General features: G+C 39.4%; 2 protein-coding genes across 3 annotated transcripts in view; one reads left to right on the top strand and one right to left on the bottom strand.

Annotated features, from left to right (window-relative positions):
* The first annotated feature begins 2,015 nt into the window (after positions 1-2,015).
* On the top strand, positions 2,016-3,054 carry LOC127645650 (probable G-protein coupled receptor 160). The gene has a single exon (XM_052129324.1). It carries the CDS (start codon positions 2,040-2,042, stop codon positions 2,955-2,957), a length of 918 nt encoding a protein of 305 aa, XP_051985284.1. The 5' UTR covers positions 2,016-2,039; the 3' UTR covers positions 2,958-3,054.
* Positions 3,055-3,207: 153 nt separating this feature from the next.
* Positions 3,208-11,155, bottom strand: part of LOC127645177 (ski-like protein) — a 39,128-nt gene continuing 31,180 nt past the window's right edge. Inside the window, exons 6-8 of one of the 2 annotated variants that reach the window (XM_052128701.1) lie at positions 10,782-11,003; positions 7,163-7,396; positions 3,208-6,886 (exon numbers count right to left, since the gene is read on the bottom strand). In XM_052128701.1, the coding sequence (XP_051984661.1) occupies positions 6,878-6,886; positions 7,163-7,396; positions 10,782-11,003 (465 nt within the window). In that variant the 3' untranslated portion in view covers positions 3,208-6,877. Of the gene's footprint in view, positions 7,397-10,781; positions 11,004-11,155 lie in introns of both variants that reach the window. The other variant, XM_052128699.1, reaches the window with a different exon arrangement.

Here is an 11,155-nt window from a genome sequence, read left to right as displayed (position 1 = left end):
AGGCTTCAAACTATTCTCCACGGCATCCATGCACAACTCACCATGCACTAGCCAATGTTATGATCGGCATGGGGATGGAAGTCAGCTGGATCGCCCTCAAGTCAGGAGGGGTGCATAGTGATGGGCAGGGTGGCGGCATTCAAAGAAATGTCATATAGAAGGCTTGGATATATTTAATTGGATATATTTGTGTGTGTGTGTGTATTCTCAAAGATTTGTTGAGAGTCAGGGTGGGGCTGGGGACTGGGAGGGGAAAAGGAGAGAGAGAGAGAGAAACTTATAGCAGATTCAATGCCTTTTGTAGGTTAAAAGTTTGAGTTTGAATTAACAAGCTTTCTGTTGGCCACCAACATTCTGTCAATGTAAGTCTATAGGTTTGATCATCCTATGTGAAAGATTTAAGTCCTGATCAAATAGAAATGTAACCTAAAACACCCTTATTTGCTCTCAGCACCTCTAGAATCTTTTGATTTAAAGTGACAGAAAAAACACTAGCATTAGAACCTCACTAGCATTTTCACATATTAAAGGGGTGGTGTAAACTCACCATCAACATTTGGTTGTTTGCAAATGAGAGATGCCTTTTTTATTCCTCTTCTTTCTTTCTATAGAGACAACCAGGACGACATAATTCAAGATACCTTACATTTAGATGTCCATTAGTTGTTTATATATAAACCATATCAGTTTAAAGAGCAGTTAGCATGCCAGAGCACTAATCCTTTTTTTCCCCATCCATCCTCTGTACAATTTTTTGCCCTGCCTACCTTAGCAAACTCAGACAGAAGTTGAAACATGTCAAGAACGCCTATTATTGAAGCAACTGTTTAGAGGAATATTGAGAGTTCAGAACAAGTTAAACTCAATTTACAGCATTTGTTGCATAATGTTGATTACCACAAAAATTTATTTCGATACGTCCCTCCTTTTCTGTAAGCCTTATTAAACTTTATGTTGCCTTATTAAACTTTATGTTGACTGTTCAGCCGGTTCCCGCCTCCTTGCCGGGAATGGGAATGGGAAACTCAACATATATACTGTGTGTGTAATATCTCAGTGTTGCTGTTTACAGTATATAATGTTGTTGATCAAAATAGAATGTAAATTCTCTGAAACACATGACTACCTATTAACAATGAATTTGGAGTGTCAACAGGACAAAGGACACCAATCTTGAACATGTCATGGCACTGACACTGCATAGAGGACATTCACATTAAAATATTTCCAATGATTAAACTGCCAGTTTTGGTCACTGAAAAAGTTTCTAGTGTTGCATTTTGTTAAAATCAATTGTATTTTATTGTTAGACACACCAAAACCGAGGCAACCAAGGTAGTTTTTATTTCGACAAAAATATAGAATAATTTAACCACATTTAGACAACTTTTTTTAAATAAACCTGTTTGAAAATCCTAGTTTGGATGGATATATTGGCGCTACACATGATTTGACAGACTTCCTTACATTTTACTGTTAACTTTATTTATTCTTTTGGAATAATTCTACTTTTGGTTGTTTAGGAATAGTTGTAAGGTATCCTACTTCTATGAATTCACCATGACTGGGCAGGTCAAGTCACTGAACACTCAATAGCTGTCATTGAGATGTAAATGTGGGCAGTCTAATATTAATTGATTCTTCTGTCTGATGAGGGAATCTTTTTGCTGCTCAGTTTCAATAAATGGTCTTTTTGGACCAGAGAGGTTGTGAGTACTGGAATTTATGTTTTGCTCTTTCTCACAATTTGATTCCTCTTTATGTCAGCCCTTGGTTGATCAAGGAGAAGGTGGAAAATGGACAACTAAATTACATTTTGGTGAAAGAAACCTTGACTAACATTTATAAGTGTACTTTAGGGGAAAAAATTTAATAGAGATTAACGTGGGCTAATAACACACATGGGGCTGTCCTTCACCACACAGTAGGGTGTGTCTACTGACAACCGGTTTAAACTATTCAATGAGTACTTGTTTGCCATTTTCAACAAAGTCTTGCCTTGTGTGAGTTGGGATTTTGACATTGGATAATGCCTTACCATGGATAACTTAATCCCGTCACTTCTGCTTGTACTGTGGTTGAAGAGTACGCTGAATTGGATGGTAGTTGTGATACAGCGGCACTATATGATTCGGTCCTTCTCAGGATTCTTCTGCATTTCCTTAACACTTATTGAAACACTCCTGGGTTGTGTTCTCACTGCCATATTTCATTTTGAAGATGTCAACATCGCAGGCTGGCGTCTCACCAGGTACCACGTATGCCTTCTGACCCAAATCACTTGTTTTATCTACGGCGTTCTCCACTGGCCGGTGTTTCTCCTTGTATGTCTGGATAGCTTTTGGACATTATCACCCAACTCAGCAGACAAGCCCTGGACAAAAAGTTTGACTTACACTGCTGGAGTGTGTCTCATTTGGATACTTGCAGCAGTTTATGTTTTTTGGTTCCTTGATGTTTCTTTACTAGTAGGAGACGAGAAGAACCATTGCCACCTGTTCAGTGGTCCTCAGAGTACTCAGCTATTCAGTGCATTAGTACTGACAGTCACCTGCATCGTTCTTTACTCATACTCTCCATGTGAGAAATGGAGGGTACAGTTGTTTCTATATTACACTAAGGGAACTCAAACAATTTGTTTGGTGTGTTTAAGGAAAATTATGTTAACGTTCATCAGCACGTGGGCATCTTTTCTGATTCTAATGACCATACTTCCTTTGATTCCAACAGAGATGCATGCACACCTGCAAATGAATGTCGTTTGGTTGTGTTTCCTCAACAGCTTCTCTGTAGCTATGGCTCTGTGCGTCCGCTCATTTGCATGTAATGCCAAGAACAGCGATTCCATAACAGATGGATTTTGTTCCTGGTCTTTTTGTTTTACATATGAGGCTGAAGGGTGGAATTATGGACCACAAAAAGACAAAACCTATGGCCACATTCAAGTTAAACACTAAATGCTTGATCAGAATAAACATGATTCTTGTGACGATGGAAAATTAAGTTTTTCTTCCATTTTAAATAAATAAGATTTAAATAAAGATATTTATTTGTGCCCTGATGGTGTTCTGCTTCATGTAATTTTCTATTTTCATGAACACCAGACAGCTTTGGTTGTTCTCAAATGATTGCACCTGGCTAACCAAATAAATAACATAAAATGTTACATAAAATACAAGAAGCACAATGACACGGCAACTTTGACACTACAGTACTTTACTTGAATTAAATCCAAGTTCATTGTCTATACAAGGTATATTTACAATGTCTGAAATTATGGGGAGAAAAAATACTAGATACAACTGAGGTATTAGCTAAAAGCATGTACATGTATTGAACTAGTATGATGGTAAACAGTTTGAGATGTGCCATTTGCTTTAAAAACATCTTATATCACAACATGAGGTAGGAGAGCATGTCTTATTTTCATGCACAAGCAAAAACATTTCATCACACTGTAGGATTGGCAACATATGCAATGATACACACAAACACTGCATTTCATATTTCAAAATAGCAACTTAAAATATATTTGTCTTTTACAAAAGTTTACATCTGTATAACAGTGTTAAGTGTGTCGTCAAAAGAAAAAAGTAATGTCTCAGTTACACTATTAAATAAATAATTAAAGATTATGTATGACACATGCTGTGCTGGCAGGTAGTCATTCATGTACTACAACCATTATAAAAAAAGCTTTATTTTTGTATTCTTTTTAGCATTAAAATTACAGAATCAGCTCAAGCGAGCCATGGTATGTATTATCCCCAGTAAATTTGGGATGTTCTTTTTCTAGAATGCAAAATACATTGTAGCCTTGCTGGAAAAATCTTATTAGATTGCTTTTAAGGTCAAATTTAGCTAATTATATATCAGGCCTATACACATCACATTTTCAACATATTTCACACCTTTCAATTATGTACAATGTTATCTGTATTCATCTGCTCAATGCAAAAGCCAAAAAACAGGTTTGTCGTTTTTAAGAGTCTAAAGAGTACAGTAGACCTATGCCCATTTTTCAAATTTAACATGGCATTCTACATAAGATATACAGCGCCCCCATGTGTATAAAATGCAATTTACATGTTTCATAGAATTGTTAAAAATCAAAAAGGTATACTCTAGAAAGCTTCAGAAATACATTTTATTTACCCAAAAACTATCAAAAACAGCATTGAAATCGGCTGCTACAGAGGTATTTGTGGTGAAAAAAAAAAGAAAACCTAACACAGATTGTACAGAAATTGTAGTTGACACACTACAGTGCCAAAACAAATGCTACAATCTCTCTTAATTTGTGAAGAGAAAATAAAGAACTGCATATGAAATCATATATATATATATATATATATATACACACATATATATATCACCTCATTTGCCATTGACACACATGGTCTTGCATATCAAAAGTATCTAGCATCTATTTTAGGCTCTCGAGCACACTTTGTGTCATTTCCACACTTTTTTTTTTAGACAATATGGAGACATATTTTTAAAAGCTTGCATTTGTGTGATAATTAAAAAAGCGCTTCTACATTTAGCAATAATAAATCTGTGTTTTAGCATAACAATATAGCTAACAATACATGCATTTAAATCACTCCCTTTATAAGAAGTATTTTTTTCTTTAAATATTGTTTTTAATATATTGAATGGCCACACATCACGCTTACTGGGGAAGAGGAAAAGCTGGACGCCACCAAAATATCATCAGGCCATCAATCTCAATGGGCTCCACACAAACAGACCCACTGAAGGGAGACGCCGAGGCACTGGACAGCATGCTTCACTTCTCCTGTCCCCCTTGGAGTGGAGTAGGGGTTGTGAGCACCATGCATCCCACTCCCCTACTTCACTTTAAACCATATCAACAACCACTCTTAAGTCCTTTAGGCAAAATTAAACAATAGAGCATACACCCATCCAAATGTGATCATTAGAAAGCTTTGAATATTATTCATAAAAATGTAGTGCATATATTAACCACTACTATATGTACAATGTGTATATAAATCTTTATTAGTTAATACATTAAATAATTTCTGAATAATTCAAAGAAAAAGTTTAACAATAACAGAGCACACATTAACAGAATAGTCCTTAAATTACGGACAAGTTTGTTTTCAATTCTTCAATGCTGGATGTATTCACATCAGACAGGGTATTTTTTTTCCTCTTCACTTTCAAGAGGTTTTACACTGTAGACATTAGCAGAAAACAGCTGCGGCTTGGCTGATATTGAAATATATGAGTTGTGCAAAGTGGAATGTATGAAATGTTTTATGTACAACATGAAAGAAGGTTTTTGATTGACTATAATTCTCTCCATTATTTTTACACACTCAACTCAATGAGCCCACAGGCAAAAAAAGAAATATACAACAGCTCTGTTGGCAAAAACACATCCATTACTATGTCTCTCACTCAGTCTCTTTTTCTACCCATCTATCTTCACTCTCTGTATGGGTGGGCAGAGTGGCAAGTGGCTCCTGGGCATCAAAGGCAGCAGCCCCATTCTACAGAGACAAAGCCAGCCTGTCTACCCCAGTGACTAGGAGCTAGCATGTAACGTCCCTCCTTTGGCCTCTCTTCTCTGTTTTCCATCTTTCTGTCAGACCTGTTTGTTCAGTCATCCAGAATAATATCACCATGGAATGAGGGGGGGGGGAGGGGGGGGGGTCAAAATAAAAGTCAGGCAAAACACCCAAAACAATATCTGTTCACTCAACCTGGAAGTCAGCATTTAAGATCAAAGACTGTGGATCCTGTAATAGCAGTTCTTGGTCAAAAAATTTATTGGAGTCTGATTTAAAGGGATAGCTCATAAAATAGAAAATTTGCTCACCCTCATGTTGTTCCTAACCAGTATGACTTTCTTCTGTGGAAAGCAAAAGGAGATATTAGGCCGAATGTTAGCTTTCAGTCACCATTCACATTCCATAGAAAGAAAGTGAATGATGACTGATGCTACACTTCATGGAAGAAAGTCATACAGGTTTGGAATAACATTAGGGTGAGTAAATGTTGAATGCAAGGTCTACTGTATGTCATATTTAAATGGCACACAGAATCCAGGGTCCTCAACAACTTAGTCTTGTAATGTTGGAGAAACTTCATCCATGAGTTTACTTTGATGCTACAGAACCCTTCCAATGTTTGGAGATCCCTTTGAACAGAAACATGAGGGTGAGGTGAACTGCACTGTACCCTGAAACCCTGTTTACACTAATGCGAATATTCCCCGTCATTGAATATTCTCCAGCAGAGGGCGAACGCGAGTCTTTGCTTACAGCATCTCTTAGGAATGAAGTGAGCAGTTTGTCATATACCAGCCTGTACAGGGTCAGCGGTACAGACAGGAAACATATAATCAACACCAGACTGCAAAGACAAACTGCGGGTAGTTCAAGAGGAAGGGAGGGAGGTTAAAAAAAAAAATTGGAAAAGGGGGAGGGTTATGATTAAACCAGAGGGCCTCAGTAAGGGGTGGCACTGTGTCTTCCAGCTTGTATGTTTTTTAATTACTTTCATGAACATATTCTGACTTGTTTAACAGATTTGTTTTTGTATTGAGCCATTTTCTTTAGCAATAATGAAACACTCAAATAAAAAGGTAAACATCCATGTGGTTTCTTGCTGCGCCTAGTGCAGGGCACTGGCATCTTGTCATTTGGCCTCCTAGGGATCAGTGTGACAGGTTGTATTAGAGTAAGTGTCAGCTTCATTTCCTGTGGAGTTGGCCCGTTTTTACAGGGCTGGGAGACGGAAAGCCCTCGACTGCTGTTCTGAGGTCAGCAGCACACTGTCCCACACCACAGGAGGCAAAGAGTCTTGAAAACAAGCACCTTCTCCTCCATGTCCCATTATCTTCTCAGCACAACTATAAATTAAAACAAACATGAGCACCCAAACAATGCTTAATGACTGGTCTAGGATAAGACGAAAAAAAAAAAAAAGTAATTTTAAAGACAAACATTTGTCTTTTTTGTGGTGGTGAGACATTAAGGTTAACAGTTATGGGAGGGCTGCTCTTTTCTCCAGAAGGTTGATCTGTGTTTGTCTGTGACTCTGCAGGGAGTGGGCTAGTGTGTTCCTACGCTACAGGCATGGAAGTGTTAGCGGAGGGGGCCGGTGGAGGAGTTTAGCCAGAGGTTACCTCAGGGGCCGGTGAAGAGGGGGAATGCTGGGATTGGGGGCTGACGGAGGGGGTTGGCGGCTGGGCAGGGCTACTGCCTCGGCTCCCCTTGGTGCCAGACTGAGCCATCTGCTGTTGAAGCTGCGAGATCATGAGCTCCAGCTTTTCTCTGGCCTCCCGCTCTCTGCACAGCTCCTCTTGCAGTTCCTGACGTTCCATCTCGGCACGCTCGAGACGGCAACGCAGCTCGCAGAGCTAGACAAGGAAAGAGAGGAGTTAGAGATAGTGACACAAACAACCCCCAAATGTGAGGGACACACTAGCAAACAGGAAACAAAAGAAAAACAGATGGACAATCTGAACTTGTAGAGCTAGTCTCAGTAACGTCTGGGGAACAATCCAGCTCTATATCATCATACATATAGACCGTTTACACCTGGTATTACCATCTATCTATGATTATCCAATCACAAGTGGTCAGGCAAGACAGAACTGCTGTTTTCCAAACCTAGCCAGCAAAGTTTAAAACCCTAGTTTTGGAATGATTACTTGAGTTGGCAGTCCTTCTGGCCCCATCGTCTGAGATGCATCAGGACATATTAGCACTTAAGGCCAAAGTATACTTTGGCTTTAAGTGATGTAATTTCGTCATAATCCAGTCTGCGCGGGCAGGCCAGATTTTCTTGACTCGCGGATGCGGCCATCATCTGCGCGCATCATCGGCACATGCACTGCCCACTGACTCTACTAAATGTAGTGGGCTGATGATGTAGTGGGCACGCATCAAACGTGTTCATATTCGCTCGTGGTCAGAAGACTATACAGGTGAAACTCGAAAAATTAGAATATCTTGCAAAAGTTCATTAATTTCAGTAATTCAACTTAAAAGGTGAAACTAATATATTATATAGACTCATTACAAGCAAAGTAAGATATTTCAAGCCTTTATTTGATATAATTTTGATGATTATGGCTTACAGCTTATGAAAACCCCAAATTCAGAATCTCAGAAAATTAGAATATTGTGAAAAGGTTCAGTATTGTAGGCTCAAAGTGTAACACTCTAATCAGCTAAGCAGCCTGATCCTTTAAATGGTCTCTCAGTCTGGTTCAGTTGAATTCACAATCATGGGGAAGACTGCTGACCTGACATTTGTGCAGAAAACCATCATTGACATCCTCCACAAGGAGGGAAAGCCTCAAAAGGTAATTGCAAAAGAAGTTGGATGTTCTCAAAGTGCTGTAGCAAAGCACATTAATAGAAAGTTAAGTGGAAGGGAAAAGTGTGGAAGAAAAAGGTGCACAAGCAGCAGGGATGACCGTAGCCTGGAGAGGATTGTCAGGAAAAGGCCATTCAAATGTGTGGGGGAGCTTCACAAGGAGTGGACTGAGGCTGGAGTTACTGCATCAAGAGCCACCACACACAGACGGGTCCTGGACATGGGCTTCAAATGTCGTATTCCTCTTGTCAAGCCGCTCCTGAACAACAAACAACATCAGAAGCGTCTTACCTGAGCTAAAGAAAAAAAGAACTGGTCTGTTGCTCAGTGGTCCAAAGTCCTCTTTTCTGATGAGAGCAAATTTTGCATCTCATTTGGAAACCAAGGTCCCAGAGTCTGGAGGAAGAATGGAGAGGCACACAATCCAAGATGCTTGAAGTCCAGTGTGAAGTTTCCACAGTCTGTGTTGGTTTGGGGAGCCATGTCATCGGCTGGTGTTGGTCCACTGTGCTTTATTAAGTCCAGAGTCAACGCAGCTTTATGGACATGCTGACTTCATTTTCAAGTAGGACTTGGCACCTGCCCACACTGCCAAAAGTACCAAAACCTGGTTCAATGACCATGGTATTACTGTGCTTGATTGGCCAGCAAACTCGCCTGACCTGAACCCCATAGAGAATCTATGGGGCATTGCCAAGAGAAAGATGAGAGACATGAGACCAAACAATGCAGAAGAGCTGAAGGCCGCTATTGAAGCATCTTGGTCTTCCATAACACCTCAGCAGTGCCACAGGCTGATAGCATCCATGCCACGCCGCATTGAGGCAGTAATTAATGCATAAGGGGCCCAAACCAAGTACTGAGTACATATGCATGATTATATTTTTCAGAGGGCCGACATTTCTGTATTTAAAATCCTTTTTTTTATTGATTTCATGTAATATTCTAATTTTCTGAGATTCTGAATTTGGGGTTTTCATAAGCTGTAAGCCATAATCATCAAAATTATATCAAATAAAGGCTTGAAATATCTTACTTTGCTTGTAATGAGTCTATATAATATATTAGTTTCACCTTTTAAGTTGAATTACTGAAATTAATGAACTTTTGCAAGATATTCAAATTTTTCGAGTTTCACCTGTATACTCAAAGGCAACGCGGTCAACCAGGCGCGAGGCGATATGGAACAAGCAAAAACGAAGTATACCTGGACCTTTACACTGAGAATGTGATGTGGCCATATGCATTCCTGACCACCTCTGAAAGAAATTAAAGTGATTAGATCATAAAATGTCTTGGGCCCCATTTACACATGTAATTAGCAATGTACCAAGAATATACCGGAGAACAAGTTAAGCGAAATCACTCTTTTGTAAGATACTTACATTGGAAGTGATTGGGGCCAACCCAAAAACATTAAAATACAGACGGTTTCAAAAGTAAAGCTACAAGACATAAGAGTATAACAGTATAAAATTGCTTATTAATCTTATCTGTGTAAAGTTTTATCCAATATCAAAGCTACGTTGTCATGACAACATGATGCGGTACACCCTGTTATCTGGTAACCACCGTAAAGCAGGCAAATCCCTGAATTATTTTTTTAAATCATGTTAAAATGTGTAATGTTCACATCTTTTGGCTATACCTTTGAAACAGCATGAATTTAAATGTTAGTGGACTGGCCCCATTCACTTCCATTGTAAGTGCCTCACTGTAACCTGTAGTTTGTTTTTCTTTTTATGTAAATACAATAATTTTTTATAATTATTAACAAATAATTTTTTATGGTAATCAACATTATGCCAGAAAAGCTGTTGATTGTGCTCGTATTGAACCTGAAACATTCCTTTAATATGAGGTCTACACAGGACACACACTATAAATCAGTATTTTTCAAACTGTGGTAAACATACAGCCACTGTGGTTTGCCTCTGGAAATTTGTAATGATGAATATATTACAATAGTACACAAATTTCAATTTAATTGTCATTTTAAATTTTCTACTTCTACATTTGTTATCCGTCTGCAGTTATTTTTTTTATAGAGTTGAGTGCGTAATCAAAACACTCTAGTACCACTACTTTTATGTCAACAGTGTAGGGCCGAATAGACTACTTGATGCTAGGTGGAACTTAACTGGTCTGATTTGATAAGACAGGGTACTTAATCTGAAAAGTTGAATTGTGAGCAGTTGAAACCCAGACATCAGGACCAGTGTGCAAATCAGCCAGACACTGCCTCTCCATCTCACTGTGCGCATGTTTATCTTTCCAGCTACTGAATTACTCCCACACAGAGATGAGCTGCGATGATGCACGCAGCTATGTTGCACATAGTACAGGAATAATTGACCATATAATTTATTGTGCCATGGCATCACACTGTTATGCCATCCTGCTCTGGTCCATGCATGTACCTGTGCATTGTATTGTGCCTCCTGTTCTTTTGGTTGGCAGGCGCAGCTCTGCTGCCTGAGCTGCTCCAGTCTGTGTTCCAGCTGCCTCTGCTCCTGCCGCACCTCCCCCAATCTCTGAGCATGCTCCGTGTTCACTGCCTCTAGCTCGTTCTGCAGCTCCAGCTGCTCCGCAGACAACTCCCTCAGCCTGGCCGCCTCGCCTCCGCGCACCGCCTCCAGCTCCTGCGCGCACGCACATCAAGACATGCGTCAAACAATGTGTGGCAAATGCAATGGATTTGTGGCAGATGAGTCAGGGGTGATAAATCTCAACTGTTGACATCTTCTATTCTGCTCTGGCCTTCACCCACATTACAACCAGGTCTTTCACGCTC

This window comes from Xyrauchen texanus, chromosome 6 (assembly GCF_025860055.1).
Source record: "Xyrauchen texanus isolate HMW12.3.18 chromosome 6, RBS_HiC_50CHRs, whole genome shotgun sequence".
Taxonomy (NCBI): Eukaryota; Metazoa; Chordata; class Actinopteri; order Cypriniformes; family Catostomidae; genus Xyrauchen; species Xyrauchen texanus.
The sequence above is the reverse complement of the archived record's forward strand: the minus strand, read 5'-3'. Positions and strand labels throughout refer to the sequence as shown.